This window comes from Trichosurus vulpecula, chromosome 2, assembly GCF_011100635.1.
Source record: "Trichosurus vulpecula isolate mTriVul1 chromosome 2, mTriVul1.pri, whole genome shotgun sequence".
Classification (NCBI taxonomy): domain Eukaryota; kingdom Metazoa; phylum Chordata; class Mammalia; order Diprotodontia; family Phalangeridae; genus Trichosurus; species Trichosurus vulpecula.
The window spans coordinates 224,675,256-224,691,985 of NC_050574.1; the positions used below are offsets into that span (position 1 = coordinate 224,675,256).

Genomic DNA, 16,730 nt, shown 5'->3' on the forward strand with positions numbered 1-16,730 from the left:
TGGGAATTTTCTAGTTTTCTTCGGTCCCTGTGAATTTCGAGGAGTCACTTTAAAGAAAGAGAAATAGGGTTCTTCTCAAGAGAGTTGTTGGAGCCCCCACTGCCACCAGCCATTTAGATGCACAAATAAAGAAACCCAGACGTCAGCACGTGCAAACCCTTTGCTCGCTGGGTCGCAACATGAAAATGTTGGAGAGTAAAAGAGATTTTTCCATCCCAGTTGACCACACCTGGTTGGCCACACGAAATTTTCTTTGCCTCTTCATGTAAAAAAAAAAACAAACACACAAAGGAAATGAACATGTAGGGCATGAGGATTAAAAAAGGGGAAGAAGATAGGGAAAGAAAACGTTAAAAGGGGGGTCTGAAATCCAACGTGGCTGTCTTGTAGCCCCCTTAACCGCTGTGCCCAGGTGTTTTCACTCGCCATCTCGGCAAGTGAAGGACATCTCAGTCTTTGGGTGCCTGGCGCCCTCTGGTGGAATGTGCTTCACGAAAGGTTTTCTTGTAGCGAGGGGCATTTTTTCACCCAAGCATTGTTATCCACGCTTTAATTATTGGGGTCATTCAACTATTGCCAAAAAAAAAAAAGACCATATAAGAGAACGTGAAAACAGAGGAAAAAATGCGGCTCAGCTTGGAAAGAGACTGGTGCTCATTCTCAGTCAACTCTATCAACACCTGGACCGTGTGCCACTTCCTCCATTAGATGCTTACGTGTTTCTGGAGACACTTTCATACTTGCAAATAACCTTAATGATTTTAAAATACGGCCAAGTGTTCAGTAACGCTGAATTTTCATGCCCGCTCCACCAGAATACAGTGTTTGAAAGGGTGAGTGAAGGTAGGAGGGGAAGAAAAAAGCTCAAGAGGTAGAGAGATTACCCTCCACCATCGAAACTGTGTATACACTCGTATAGGTAGAAGTATCCAAGCTGGGCTGGTGTGATCTTTTAGGGTTAGAATCAAAGGCACCAGGCTGTCCCTAGAAAAAGAGGTGGGAAATTGAAATATCTTTCTTATTCAGGTGTTACTCCTACAGCTCCCACAGACCCTTTCCCTCTCTATAAGGATTCAGGAAGAGCAAATGGAGATGAATTCTGGCGCATTTTTTCCCTCACTATTCAGTGTTTCCAAGTGTCAGGTTGGGTGGAGGGATGCCAGGGGACCCGGGAAAAGAGAGAAGTGAAAGCCATTTTCCCATCTCCTCGGAAATATATTAGAAAAGGGGAGGGGGAAATGGCTCAGCAGAATGTGATGGAGGAGTAAAAGCGTTTCTGCCCCCCAACTCTTGTTCCCACCCACCAGCATTCCTTGCTCTTTCAGAAAATGGAGCGTGTTGAGTGCGTACTAGATTACTCATTCCGGGTGCAACTTCGTGATCTGGATCGATAATGGAGCTATAAAGCCCATGCACCTGCAAATAAGTCACAGCATTCAGCCCGAGGAAAGCCGGTTACAAAGCCTCGTGATTCTCCCACCAACGTCTTCCCGCCTCCCCACTCCATCCACACACCACCCCCCTCAAAAGAGAACACGAAGAGAAAATGAGCCTTTAGTCTCTCTCTCTCTCTCTCTCTCTCTCTCTCTCTCTTCCTCTCTCTCTCTTCCTCTCTCTTTCTCTCTCCTTCCCTCCTCCCTGCTTTCTCTCCCTCTTTCTCCTCCCCCCTTTCCCTCTCTCCTCTGCTCTCCTCCTCACCCTCCCTTGCCGGACCTAAGGAGACAGCTGAGAAGAAAGCAGCGACTGCATCTACTAGAGGTGACGGACAGCAAGGCTGTGATTCATGCCTGCGTAGGAGCGGAGCTGAAAGGAGCAGAGCCGATCCGCCTTCCTTGCACAGAACATCCAGTAGCGCTCCTGAGCTGAGGAAGAGCTGAGAACGGACAGTCAGCGCCAGGTGCATTTTCAACACCTAAGTGCTTGGTATACCGGCGCTGTGCCACTCGGAGTTTATAAACGTCTGTCCTTTGCCCAGCTTCTGAAGTGCGCTATTTTCCTCTTCATCCTCCAGCTTTCCTGAGACTCGGAATCCATCAGCCAGCTCGCGCAGACTACCTCGGTCCGTCATTGTAAGTGACTAGCCAGACCCCAGTCGGCCAGCTTCTTTTGTGAGCCTTACAGACAACCTCTTCCTTTCTAACCCCAAATAGTAGAGCCGCGCCAAGCTGGTTCCGCGAGCTGGGAGAAAGAGGCTGCTCTTCTGAAAGTACAAATGGGAGCGGGCTGGGGGTGGGGGTGCCATCAATTTCTCTTTCTCCTTTTCTACTGTGTGATAGCAGCAGCTTTCTAACCAAAAGAAGCACTTAGCTAACCTTGCCAAAAGTCCCTGGAGCCGCTCAGAGCGACTATAACCTGTTACTTCCATTACAACTGCTAATCTGTCTGGCTTGCTCCTGGGATTGGTATCGGGGTGTGTGTGTGTGTGTGTGTGTGTGTGTGTGTGTGTGTGTGTGTACTCGCGCGTGCGAGCGCTTTGGGTAGAGGTGGGGGGCTGCAAGTATTTTGTTCCAGAGCCTTAGATCTGATTGAATTTGCACCTTTCCTATCTCCTAACTGTTCTGGACGCCCTCACATCTCTTTCAAGGGCTTCCCAAAGGCGCGCGGAGCAGGTTTCAAATTCCCCCGTCTCCCTACTCTGGGGTGCAACTTTGTTTCCCCAAAGGGCAAGGAAATATGGACTCGAGAGACCTGCAGATTAAATGACAGTGACACAAAACAAGACCCCTTCGCCCTGGTCGGAATATCAAGCTTCTCAGTCACAGATCCAAAATGCGAGCTAATCCGGGAAAAAGCGTTTGACCGACTAATTTAGGAAGAGAGGGGGTAGGAGAATTGTCCTTTCTCTAGGGTGACTGTATCTAGGGTGACTACCTCAGTCAAGTCTGGAAACGTCTCCATTCGGGATACCTTGCGGAATCTGGTAGGATAGCTTGCCTCACGACCAGTGCCCTTCCCTAGAACAGCATGAATCTTCCTTCTTGCCCTTTCCATGGATTAGCCAGACACAACAACAGAAACCAGACATCCTACCAGACGTGCCCGCCTCTCGTCTCCCACACTCACCTACTCCCTCCCGCCGTGCGGAGTCCTTTGGGGCTTGTCCTCGCTTAGGTATTAGCTCTCGTTCTCCCTCCTTAGAGCCGGACTTCAGGGCTTTGCTTTCTGACCTCTTAGGGACCCTGCGCTTCACCCCCTCTCTTCCTCGCATGTCCCGATGCAGAACGTCCTCTCTCTTTCCTGGACTCGTAGAATCGAGGCTCCAAGATGGAAAGGCCTGAAACTTGGGCCATATTTTTGTTGCTTCTCCTCCACACGCTGGATTGACAGCAGCTCTGGAACACACCACTCGAGCACTTCAAGAATATAAATAGGGCCTCTTTCTTTTTTTACCGTCTTCTCTGCCCCAGCGCAAGGGGGAGCCGCTTGACTCTCCACTACCTTGTGCAGGTCCTCAAATTCCCTTTTCCCTTCCTCCTCACCCGGATATCCCAAATGTGTAACACCTTCTTTCTTCTTGCAGTCGGCTCCTTAACTAACCGTCGGCTTCCCACGTGAAAGACCCGAGGAAGACCTGGGACTCTGGCAACTGAGCAAATGGCATCTTCGGCGCCTTCTTCCTCCTCCTCTTCTTCCAACCCAGGGCCGGACTCCAACCCCACCAACCTGCGCCCTACAAGTAAGTCCTGTCAGAGATTCTTCCTGAAATTCTTGGCCGGGGATGGAGATGGGGGAGGGTGGGAGAGAGAGGCAGAGAGAGAGAGAGAGAGAGAGAGAGAGAGAGAGAGAGAGAGAGAGCTGGAAAGTAGAAAAATCAAACTGTTAACCCAATGACCCAAGGTCTGTGTGGATATCCATATAGATTAGTGATTCTGGAGTCTAGAAGACTCGGGCAAGTGGTTTGTTTTATTTTTTGTGTGTGACTTATTTTGACGTGAAAGAGATCATGTCTGGGTCTAGAAAAAAAAAAAGGTGAGAAGAACTGGTAGTCCCTAAAGGAAACCAAGAACATTTCTGCCTCTAGAATTCGTTGAGCCAGGAGCTGGCCTCCCTCCCCTTCCCCCAGCCTCCCTCCCCACCCCTCTAGCTCTTCGTTAGGAAGTCTATAATCAGCGGAAATTTGGGCTTTAATTGCAGCTTTTCGAAAACCCCGAGTTCCTAATTGTCCCGAATTTGCGTCGAGCTATTGAAGTGTGAGGGGAAAGCAAGGGATGGGAAAGGTGGAAAAAATCAGTTGTGGTTCTGCCTTGACAATTCAGACAATCAATTAGGTTTTTTGTTTTTTTTTTTTAAATAGGAATGGAGGGTGTAATCATTACGAACGAATTAAAAGAGGAGCTTGCAAGGGCGGGGGAGGGTAGAGAATGGTCTTTCTGGGGCAGATCCAGAGAACCCTGACCTGTACTTCTCCTTGAGACTGACGGAAACCCGTCTGGAGGGTGACTATTCTGGAAAAAGGAGGAGGATGGAAAACAAAAACTCTAATGAAAAGGCAGCAATCCAACCAAAGGCAGATAGTTTCCAAACACATCCCGCCCCTATCCCTGCTCAAGGTTCACCTTAGCTCCTTCGCCCCGCCTCCGTCCCCCTTCCACCCCACAGTGGTTTAAAATAGGATTAATTTTCCTGGAGTCCGGAGGATAAACATAGCTATTTAAATGCCCCCAAACCAGTTTCCCCTTTCCATCCTACTCCCTTCTCCCCCCCCCCCCCCCCAACTCGATGTATAATTACCCTCATAACAAAGAAGATGTATCAGGAGAGGAGCCGAGCCCTCCCTGTCGGGCAGGCTGGCTCATCTCTGCGCTCCAGCGCTCCAGCGCCACCGCTCTGGGCCGATGGATCGGGGGAGGGGGCGGGGAACGGGAGGAATGCAGAGAGCTGGCTTTTGTCTTTCTGCTTCCAGATATATTTATTTTCACTCTTCAGTACTATCTTCTTTGCTATTAGACCCAGTTTTCCCGCTTATAGTCTACTTATTCACGACAATTTCCACCTCCCTTCATCCCCCCTCCCTTTTTTTTCCTCCTTCCATGCTCCTTTATTTCCTTGACCAGCTGCTTTCTTCCTCCTCCTATACCTGCCCTAGACTCCTCCCACACTTCTTTGGTGCTTGTTGAGTTTGGGTTTAAGCCCTTTGTTCTTCGGTCGTACTAGCCCATATCTCCACAAAGAGATTTTCTGAACATTCAAGGCCAAGGCAAAACGAAATAAAAACGGAGTGCCGGGTCCCTAAAGATTCCCAGTGAATTGGCAGAAACGATCAGAGGTGTTTTTTTTTTTTTTACCTTGTTCTGCTTAGGGGCTGAGGCTGATCCCCAATCCAACCCATGCCCAACACACCCACAGTTTCATTCTGGCACAGTCCAGACTGCAATTCCTCCTTCCAGGGGACACACAAAGTGATAACAGGAGCCTAGCCTGTCGCTTTCACAAACCCAAGCCAGTATTCCACAGTCACAGACTGCCATCTCCCTCTATCTCTAATTACCCAGCTTTCCATGAAAGCGCCTTTTGTTTGTTTGTTTGTCCCTGGCAGGGACATAGCAGGGAAAATTTATTCCTTTTCTGTACCTCAGCCCACCCCACTTAAAGTGACCACAAGGATTCCTTGATTCACCAGATCCTGATTTTAGGTCTCCAAAAGAAGTTTTTTTTTGGTTTTTTTTTTCCATCTCCTTTCATTCTTGTCCTCCTTCCCCTAAGTATCTTACTCCATTTGACCCTAGGGCAAAGAGAGTTGCAGAAACACAGCTTTCCTCTCACCTCACCTTGCTCTTCACTGTAATGTTGTCTCTCTGAGCATATATCGATAGTGAATGCCCTATTTCCTTCTTTCTCACCTTTTCCTTTGTCCTTTTGGGCCATCTGGCAATGATTACTGTCCCTATTATCTCTGACAACATGCATATACAGAGGTTGAGGAACTAGGGATACATGAAAATTCAAGAAATTTGGAGACACAAACTGGAGCTCCATGGAGCACTAAAAAAATGCCTACAAGGACTGCTTCTTCTAATTCCCCTTCTACATGAAAGCAAGCCTGAGGCTGGGGCAGACACAAGCCAAGATAAAAGAAACTTAAAACATTCCACAACATGCTGACATCAGTGAGATTAAAGTGTACCAATCCTAAACCCCCCTGGAATGCCTTTTCTTTGCCATCCTACCCTCTCTCTGGAGCAAACCCACAATGAAATCTGGCCCAGGAAAATGGGGATGAGGATTGGAGGCAGGTGGGTTAATGAGGAAGAAGGTTGAAAAGTGGGAAAATAGGGAAAGGGATCTGAGGCACACTAGTGTGTTTCTGACTCCTCAGTCCAGCTGAAGGGCAGTCATGCAAGCCCTATCATCTAGTCAAATACTATTTTTCACCCAATTAATTCCTGAACTCTTCTGCGACCCCATTTCATGCCAGTTTATTTTAAGCTGCCACTCTGCTGGAGACCTGCCAGGAAATTATGAGATGTTTAGGTCCCAGTTGCCTTTTTGTTCTTTGCTGGACTGATGTGAGGGCCTTTTCACATCTGCTGGACTGAAACAAAGGGCTTCTAGGCAGCCCCGTTTTTCTCTACTTGCTCCCCCCCCCACCATTGTTCCTACCCCAAGATCAGTAGCCCACAGTTAGTTTGGAATGTAGATTTCTTTCTGAGTTTTTTTTTAACCTTCATTTTATTTCCATGAGGGATTTTCATGGAGACGATGAAGGAAGTCCACGCTTGGCTAGCAGAAGGGTCAGGGGATAGGTCTGGATGCTGTCAATGACTTTTGTTTGCTTCTGTAGTAATTCTGGGAAAGGGAGCAGGGAATGGATAGATGTTTTTAATGCTATATTTCCTTCTAAAATCCGAAGAAAGAAACAGCTTCTGTCTTCTCCACTCCAACCATCCCATTCCCAATCCTGTTTACCTCCTAAGTTTGTTTCCAAACCCTAGTGAATGATTTTTCTCTTTCTTTCTTTCTTCTCTTTCTCTAGCTTATGACACCTGGTGCGGGGTGGCCCACGGATGCACCAGAAAACTGGGACTCAAGATATGCGGTAAGAGAAAAGACATGGAAAAAAAATTTTAAAAGAGAAAAGATATGCAAGGGAGCTAGAGATGGGATATGGTCAGGAAGAGAAAACCATAAACTTCGGCCCCCAACCTTATTCTGTGGGTATTGGTTTATTTTTAATAGGGCTTTAGGTGGGTAAGGGAAACTTGGCTTTTCTGAATCTTCTTTTCTCTCTTTGAAAACCCCCAACCCACCAATGCCCCTCACTGCTTAGGACCAGAAACATTAGCTACACTCGACTTCAGGTTTAGAACTGAGCTCTCTCCAAGGTGGCGCTTTTCGGTGAGCCCTCTGCGCCTTCTGCTGGCCCAAGGGCGCCAGTACAGCAAGGTCGCACCCCGGGGCTTCGGTCTCATTCTGCCTGTAGACAGCGCTCCACCTGCGAAATCCGCCCCAAGGTACCAGCTTAGCTTACGTGCTCAGGGAAAAGGACCGCTCCCGGGGCTCTAGTTTCTGGAGGCAACCAACTGATCGGGAGCTGTTTCCCCTGAGCAGTATTTGACTGGTTTGACAACAGGCGGGCCGTGGTTTCTGAGGGCAATCAAAACGTTCAGCGTAAGCCCTTTTGCCTAAAATGTCATGTTCTGGCCATCTTTCGTCTTCTAACGGGGCCAAGGAGGAATAGATGGTTTTCCACTTCTCTGTGACAAGAGGGAGGAGTTATCTGTGGAAGGGGAAGAGGTGGGGATGCGTGCCCTAGAAGATGATATGAAAGGGTGGGGAGCGAGGAAATCTCTGTTTGGGGGAGTGGGCAGGGTTGAGGCTACCAAGAGAGTTTGGTGCATACAGAACCTATTTGGTAAAGCTTTGCGGGGTGGGAGACAGAATCAGCCTCGTTCTGTCTGCCTCTGAGATGGAAGGGGCTGTGGAATTAATAAACAGAGGAGGGGAAGCTTCCGAGAGGTGAGGGGATTGGCAGAGGTGAACAGGGGACAGAGAGGCTATTTGAAGTATCTTGTGGTGACTACTCGAAATAAGTGAAATCTAAAAGAACAGTAAGAGATTTTGTTCGAAGGGCAGCCGATTAGCACCTCCAGCCGAGAAGCGCGAACAGTAATGGTTTTTTCTCTCTGCTACGTTTCGCCGTCTAAAATTCCCAAACCTTATCGGACCAGAAAAAACGGATCTCCACAGGGGGTAAAGGAGGAAAAAGATTAACGAGAGACTTATTAAAGAGCAATTCGTCAGAGGGCTGGGTGAGTGAGATAACAGCATTGCCTGCCCTGTTCCCCAGCACTCACGAAATGGACAGCTAGGAAACAAATAGCCAGACAGTCGGATGACCACGTTACAGCTAGAGATCCATTTGGCGATAACAAGCTGCCTTGGCCTTTCTTTTTCGGTTGTAGAGCCCTTAAATGTTTAGAACCCAACTAATGACGGGCACCTGGAACATTCAGATCGTCGTTCTATAATTCCAAACCTTCTCCCTTGCTCCCACCCTGTTGCCGATGACCAAAATGCACAGTAGTTAAGTAACCAGACTTCCTTAACAATCTTCGGGCCCCTTTTTTCATATCTTAGAGGGGCAAGAAGATTTAAGGTGCTTCTCCCTTGGGTGAAGGCGATTGACACTAAGAGGGAGATGCTTGGGCAGGAGATAGATAAGACCACGCACGCACACACACACACACACACACACACACACGTCAAATCAATTTTAAATCCCAATCCACTGGTGATGTTTAAGAATAGCAGCCTTGGGTTGAGCTTCTACCCCCTGCTCCACCCCCGCCCCCTCTGTTCCCTTCTGCCTAGATTCGTAAAGATTCTAGATTAGAGGGGAGAGCGGCCAGGGAGCCTACAATTTTTAATTCACATCATCTCACAGACGCGCCCCCCCCCCCCCCCGCCCTTGGTCTGGGTGTTGGAAGAAGGAGAATAGGGAGAGGTGGCAGAGACTCAGAGGAGAGGAAAGGCGAAGAGCTAGTTGCTTTGTTCTATAAATAGCCCCCTCCCCCCAATCTGGGTTTAATGGGCCGTTACGCCTAGGGTCCCTTCGGCGACTGAAGCGCCCGGCTTCTCTGCTGTCATTTTAATGCAGTCCGGCAAGCAGAACTGATCGAGTAACGCATCGCCGCCCGCCATCCCCGCGCTCTGGCCCCCGCCAGCGCAGTAAGGGAAATGAGGATGGGTGAGACCTAGTGGACGCAGGGAATAGCTGAAGGAGGGGGTGGAGGGGAAGAGAAGCCCACTTTCACTAGCAAAGCACTTTGTGAGCCTTAAAGCTCCAAATACATGTGAATTATCATTATCAAATCAAATCAATGTCCAAAGGGTTGGGTTTTTTTTTTTCCTTCCTCGGAGGGTCAGATTCGCTGTTTGGACAGGGGAGAGCAGGAGGAAAGCAAATTGAGTTAGATTGCAGCCCATCCCCTTTAGCCGGGTCACTGACTGCACAGTATTCACTTCTGTGCAGTTTTCAGGGGGGAGCCTATGACCTTCCCGACAGATTCGCCAGGGCCAGCCCAGCATGGTGGGAAGGGTGATAGCTTAAAGTAATTTCCTTAAAAGAAAGAAAGGGGGAAAAAACAACCCTGGGGCACAGGATCATCTAAAGTGATAGAAACCTGACGGCAACCGAGCCCGCTTGGACAGGGTGTCTAAGAGAAACATTAGTCACCCTCCAGTCCCTGGTTAGCTGCTGGGGAGGGGGGCGGTGCTCGAGGCAAGCTGCACAAGTGCGCTTGGAGAACTCAGGAACCCATTATTGCAATTAAGTCCTCCCCTCCCTTCTCTACAGGCGGTCCAGGTCTTTAGGGGATGAATCTCGCTGAAGCGTGCCGCGCTTAGAGATCCTTGTCCTGGGGATTCATTTAATTCCCTATCTCTCACTTTACAGAAGCACTGACCCCTCCTAAATCTCTGTAATTTAGAGATCGCACAAAAAAGCAGGGAAGAACCACAGAGGAGCCCGGCGATGGATGGTGTGTGTGTGTGTGTGTGTGTGTGTGTGTGTGTGTGTGTGTGTTCGAGTGATTGTGTGAGCGTGTGCCTCGAGTATGGCGGGGGGCGGGAGAGGACAGGACATTGTATGTGTAAAAGGAAAATTACCTTTTGAATTTAAGACCGTTGGTTGGAACAGGAAGAGGGCGAGGAAGAAGAGAGACAAGGAAGAAGAGAGACAATTGATAGACAATTGCTGACTGATAGCAAAGGAAAGACTAGTATTCATGTTTTAAATAATTTTTCAGATTTTGTATTTCGTTTATCAAATTGGGCAAGGGAAAGAAAGGTGGGGGATTCGGATAGAACATTTCTCTTTAAAGATCTTAGGAATGATATGTAGTTCTCACTGAAGTAACCTCGGTTTCCGGGATAGCTTGGAGGCAAGAAGATCAGGGTTAAAATCCTAATCCTAACAATTTAATAGTGTGGGTCTGAGCAAGTCTATGAACCTCTATGCGCCTCCAAAAACTCCTTAGGACTTACCTACTTAGAAACTCAGTGGCTAGAAGGATTTGCCATCTGCATTGGTAGAGATAGTTCCCACACAATTCCGTTGTGCTGATGAAATTTCAAATTCGCAGATAATTGGACATTTAAATCCACGGAGGATACAGGTGCTTCCAACATTCACTCATTCGTTTGACAAATATTTGTGAATGTTTGCTTATATCTGCGCTCTTCCTTTATGGGATCATAGATTTAGAGCTGATTCAAACCCCTTACTTTACAGATGAAGAAGCAGGCCCAGGGAGTTTATGTGACTTGCCCAGGGTCACAAAGGTAGCAAGTAGCAGAGTTCAGATTTAAACCGAGATTCTCTGGGTTCAAAGCAGTGTTCTTTCCACAGTGGGGTACTGCCTCTCAAGTGTTTGCCTTCAACATTGTTTCAGTTTACCCCTTTGGCAGCCTAATGCCCTCTCAGGCAACCCATTTTCTCTCACTTCCCTGAAGCTGAGTAGAGATTAGAGGCTTTTTACTGGCCCAACCCCTTCCCTCATTCCTGAACTTTTTCTCCCTGACTTAGGAGTCTGTCTCACCTCCTCAGGTCATTATGGCCAGGACTCTATCCCTAGCTGTCCTCTCCCCCAGAGCCTAGCCCAAGCTGGACATAGGACTGAATTTGGGAGATTATTCCAGTGGAGCTTCAGGTGGAAGGATTGGGTGGCTGGCTTTCCCATCTTCTGCTAACTCTACTCTCAAGAAGAGGTATCTTCACCTGGCCCCAAATTCCTCTTTCTTCCTCTGTCTCTCCCCTTAATTCAATCAAAGCTTCCAGGGGACTCATCTGTAGGACTCACCTTCCTCCACTGCCAGACTCATTAGCTATGGGTTTGGTTCTAGGGAGATTAGACATCCAGTCCACTCAGATAGCAAGCCTTCAGGCAGGGATACAAATACCACCACATAGCATACACTCCAAACTGTATAAATATAATATGCATTAAAATGTATGCATTACAATGGAAAGAGCAGTCAGGAAACTTGGGATGAAATCCCTGTTCTGTTACCTCCTAGCTTTGTAATTTTCGATGTCATTTAACCTTTCTGGGCTTCAGTTTAGTCATATGTAAAATGGGGAGAATGTGATCTTTAAGTCTCATTCTAACTGTAAATCTATGACTTGAAATGACTAAATACCTCCATAGCAGCCATAGCATGCAAATAGGAAAAAAAAAAAACAAAATAACTCATTTTTTTTTACATAAGGACACTTGGAATTATGAAAAAATGAGCTCAGTACCATAAATCCACCAGGGAATGAAACCCATAGGTCTCTTGTATACCTCTCCCTTTTCCTCCCCCACCCATGCCTCTGGAACCCCTGGTAGCAAAGCTATCGGAATGAGACAGGTTCAGGCTGGTGACAGTGGTATTTCTGGAATCCAAATATAGTGATTATGTTCCTTGAATTACTGGAGGGTGGCAGGGGCAGTAAACGGAAGTAGCACAACGGCTGAAAACCAAATTGAGCTTCACTTTTGTCTCCAGGTCCCCAGCCCCCAAGGTGTGGAGGAGAGGGAAATGGCCGGGGGGAGGGTTGACTATCATTCAGGACCTTGACTTCCATCTCTCAACTTCTCAAAGAGAGATGGTCATCTAGGCAACCATGACCTATCTAGGCAACCCTGTGACCCATCTACTACCCATTCACCTCTGGGGGAAATGTCAGGTCCTTTCAGATGCTGGTAAAACTGAGTTCAGTCAACTGCCTCAGGTTTCCAGAATAAATGAATCAGTAAGAGAAAAGGAGAAGACTGGGAGAAGTTTAAATGCCTGGTAGAAGAATGAACCAATGATGATCCAAACCCTACTATGCCCCACCTATCAAGCCTTCTATATGGTCACATCTTCTAAAGATTTATTTTGTGTAGTTCCAGAGTGCAGACCGAGGCCTAATGGTTCTAAGCCACAGGGAGACAAATTTCAGCTCAATGAGTGTAGGACTAGAGGGATGCAAAGCAATGACCAGGGACTGTGTGTTTGAGAATGAAAGCTCCCCAGTCCATATCCCCTATCCTCTTCTAGTCCTCATTACAATTGCACTTGAGTCCTGGGAAAGTAAACCTTGAATCCACAAATGGACTTATTCCTCCTGGAGCCTTTTAAGTCTCCTTGCTGACAGTTGTGTTTCCCAGAGGAATTTAAAATGTTGATAAGAAGAATAACTTACATTGATTCAACACTTTTTAGTTCAGGGACACTGGTTCCAAGCCACTTTACATATATTTCCTTATTTAAGCCTCAAAACAATCCTACAAGGCAAATAGCAGAAGGCTTCACAATGGAGGGGCCACATAGTGTAGTGGGTAGAGAGTTAGCCTCACTGCAAGGAAAACCTGGGTTTGAGTCCCAATTATGACTTCTGGCAAATCATTTAAACCCTTAGCGCTCCGGGCAACTTGTTAAAACTCTAAGTTTAAGAGAAAGCACTGATCTGCTTGGATAGATGAAGTTCCTTCCCTGATGAAATAACAGGTACCCAATTCCTTTCCCTGTTGTTATTCCCATTTTCCATATGAGGATGCTGAGACCCAGAGAGGTAAAGTGAACAGTGGCAGTGTGATGCAGTGAGAAGAATGCCAGATTTTGAGTCAGAGGAATTGGGTCCCAATCCTAGCTTTGCTACTTACTACGTGTGTGATATTGAGTAAGTCACTTATCTTTCCAGGGCTTCAGTTTCCTGCTGTACGGAACTAGAGGCTTGAACTAGATGATCCTGAAGGCTCCCTCTAGAGCATTTGATCCTATAGCTTGCTCACACTCATATTGCTAGTAAGTGGCAGAGCTCACACTTAATCCCAGGACCTCTTACACAAAATGTGGTGTTCTTAATAACTACGAAACTTAGAACTCTTTATTTTTATATATGTCAAAGTAAGGACTTGAGAAGGAAGTCCTGAGGGGCTTAGAGAATTTTGAAGGTAAGGAGACCTCCAGTGGATGGCTGGGCTAGAGGGTATCTGTGATGAAAGGGAATGCCCTCTGACCTAACTGGTACTTATATTCTTCTGGTATAGCTCCGCTGGCTTCTTGAAGGGGCTCTTATTCCTGAAATCAACTGTTTTAAAGCCACCCCTACAGGGAAATTGGTATTCCCTCTGAGCGCTATCACCCCAGCTGCAGAAGACGTTTGTCTTCATTTGTGGGACATTATTCAGGACACAGGGACCTCTGAAGAGACTGTGGGAATTGAATGAACCATACCAACTCTGTCTTGTGACTCAATTGAGAATCTAACTCAGTTCCCTTTCTATTCAATTATGGCACTAGTCGAATTTCTGTCTTGCAAGAAAACTTTATTCAATTATGAGACTTGTGAGAAAACATTAATGCATTGTTTGAACCTAGCCTTGCATGGCTGAGAAGCTGGACCAGCTCTCCTTGTTGCTTAGAGACCCTTGACTAAGAGCCTAAGTCACAGGTGAGGAACCTGTGGCCTCGAGGACACATGTGGCCCTCTAAGTCCTCAAGTTCAGCCCTTTGACTGGATCTAAACTTCATGGAACAAATCATTTTATTAAGGGGATTTGTTCTATGAAGTGCGGATTCAGTCATGAATGTGGCCTTGAGGTCACAGGTTCCCCACTCCTGGCCTAGTTACGCTGACCAGAAACCTAGTCAGGTCCAAAGATTAATGCAAGGAGTTTTCTCCCAGTTATATATCTCAAGCAATACATTTGTCTTATCTAAAAAATGCCTTGTACGGGTCAATCAGTTACTGTTTCCTTGTTCCTTTGATTGAATACAGACATTTGGTGGAGAGTGGGACACTTCTTTTGCTAATTTCAGGGAATTGTACCTGTCTGTTCTCCCCTTCCCAACTTGGAAAACCCCTAATCTTTCTTCCAATTAGAAATCAGATGACCTAATCTTGTGTCTTGTTAATTGTTTTCTTTTAATGCACAAAAATCGGTATCCCCCTGTACTTGAGATCCAGTGTCAAGCTGAGGAAGCCTGGTCTTGATTTTTTATGCAATTGACATGCATTGTTTAATAAATCAATATGTTCAGAAGCTCAAACCTTTGTTTCTTTAGTTATTTGAGATTTCACCTGGCTCCATTTCCTAGAATCTCTTTCTCCCCAAAGGGGAGGGATGAGGACATGACCGATGCAAAGAGAGGAGAGAGGCATAGGAAGAACATTTCAGGTCTGAGTCAGAAAAATTTTGGTCAAATCTCCTGTCAGTAGACTTCAGGGATGGGAGTGAGGGTGGGGAAGAGCAGCTTCCAGAATTTCCGTCATTGACCACCCTGACCCCGTCCCTCCCCTTGCCCTCAGAGTCATAAACCCTATGGCTGCTTGCAATGACAACGATCCCATCCATTCCCTAAAACCCTATTCCCAGGGCTGATTACTGGAGTGGAATATGTCCAGTTGGCTTAATTCAGAGCTTACTGTCACTTTCAGAGATGGAAATAGGCTTCATTTATTGTTGTGGTTTTGGGGTTTTTTTCCTTCTCTCTGAACACGACTGGATCTGTGCCACCAATGTCACTTTGTGTTGTTTCCTCCCTGCCGGAGGCAGAGAAGTCATGTGTGTTTATGTGTGTGTGTGTGTGTGTGTGTGTGTAGAGACTCAGCTAAACTGACTGTAAGAGAAAGAGAAATCTATTTGGACAGCTTGGGTTTGGACCCTGCAGCTGACTGCAAGCCTGATGGGGAGTCCTTGACCACTTTTTCTTACATTAACATAGGCTTCTTGCAAAGGACCAACAGCCTGGAGGAAAAGAGTAGGATTGTGAGTGCCTTCAAGGAGAGGCAGTCCTCAAAGAATCTGATATCGTGTGAGAACAGTGAACGGGAGGCACGGTTTCGACGAACTGAGACTGACTTCTCCAACCTGTTTGCCAGAGGTAAGGCACTTGACTCCTCCATCCTTCTCTTCCCTCTAAGGAGTTCTTTTTGTTTGCTTGTTGATGGATTTGATAGTACTAGTGGCTGGGGGAGGGGGGAAGAGGGGGCATCAGGACCTTTAATTCATATCCTCAAACCCTCCTTCATCAAGACTGTCATATCTCAGGGACAGGGGAACACCCCTCCCTCCCTGACTCCCCAAATCTTACTCATTTTGGAAGCCAATTGAGAATGTCAACCCATCCCCAATTTATTGTAGAAACTTCAGGGGATACCTTTAGAAGCTAAAATCTCAGAGTTAGAAGGGATGTCATATAATCTAGCCTCTTAATCAATTGAGGGATCCATTCTATAGCAGACCTGTCAAGAATCCCTGCTCAAATACCTCTAATGATGAGGCAGTCCACCCCCTTTTTAAACACCAATAATTATTGGAAAATTCTTCCTAATGTAGGGAAGGCAGAAAGCTTGTGAGGTCTTGTGCTGGCCAGAAAATAGAGCACAAAGATCTTCATGGTTTTGGTTGATTTTGCTGGAAGGAATGTGGGCCAGGAGGCTAGAGTTCAATGATGGGAGGCAGAAGACCTAGTTCAAATCATACCTCTAGCCCAGAGGACTGATGAAGAATCATGCCATGAATTTCTTGATAGAGAAGTGATGGAATCAAGACAAATATTTTGTACACGACCATTTCAGGAATTTGTTTTGCTTGACTATTCGTATTTGTTTTTCTTTTTACTGGGGATGGGAGGGGGAATGAGGAGAGAAAATTTATTTTTATTAATAAGAAATAAATTAAAAGAAAAAGCAAAACAAACCCTTCCTCTGATGCTTACTCCCTGTATGATCTTACGCATTTCACTTGCCCTTTCTGGGCTTCAGTTTCATCCTCTACAAAATAAGGGAGTAGACCCAGAAGGTTTGGGAGGTTCCTTGTAGATCTCAATTCTAGGACTTGACTTTCTTTCTTTAGCTCTGCTCTGCAGAAAATTTAATATTTTTTATCAACAAAAATCTTATTTCTCTCCCTCCCACTTCCCTTTCACTTCCTCCTTCTCCCTTCCCCTAGGAAAAAAAGAAAAATCCCTGTAAGAAACATGTATAGTCAAGCAAAACAAATTCTTGCATCAGTCATGTCCTCACCCCTCTTCCCCCCCCCAAAAAAAATATGTCTCAGTCTGCACTGAATTCATCCCTTCTCTATTGGAGGTGTTTTGTCAGGAGTCTTCTGGAATTATGATTGGTTGTTGTGTTGATCAAAGTTCCTAAGTCCCCTTAGCTTTACTCTTGTAATACCAGTGGGTGTCATGGTCTCAAATCTCCACATATTTCAGATGGTATGTCTTTGACAGAGTCCCCAGGTGGGTTTGGG

The 16,730-nt window shown here is 46.5% G+C and overlaps 1 protein-coding gene across 1 annotated transcript in view; it reads left to right on the forward strand.

Moving 5' to 3' along the window:
- Window positions 1-1,272: 1,272 nt before the first annotated feature.
- Window positions 1,273-16,730, forward strand: part of GAD1 (glutamate decarboxylase 1) — a 60,565-nt gene continuing 45,107 nt past the window's right edge. The window contains exons 1-4 of the mRNA XM_036746528.1: window positions 1,273-2,069; window positions 3,521-3,676; window positions 6,974-7,036; window positions 15,199-15,357. Coding sequence (XP_036602423.1) covers window positions 3,595-3,676; window positions 6,974-7,036; window positions 15,199-15,357 — 304 coding nt within the window. The 5' untranslated portion in view covers window positions 1,273-2,069; window positions 3,521-3,594. The remainder of the gene's footprint in view (window positions 2,070-3,520; window positions 3,677-6,973; window positions 7,037-15,198; window positions 15,358-16,730) is intronic.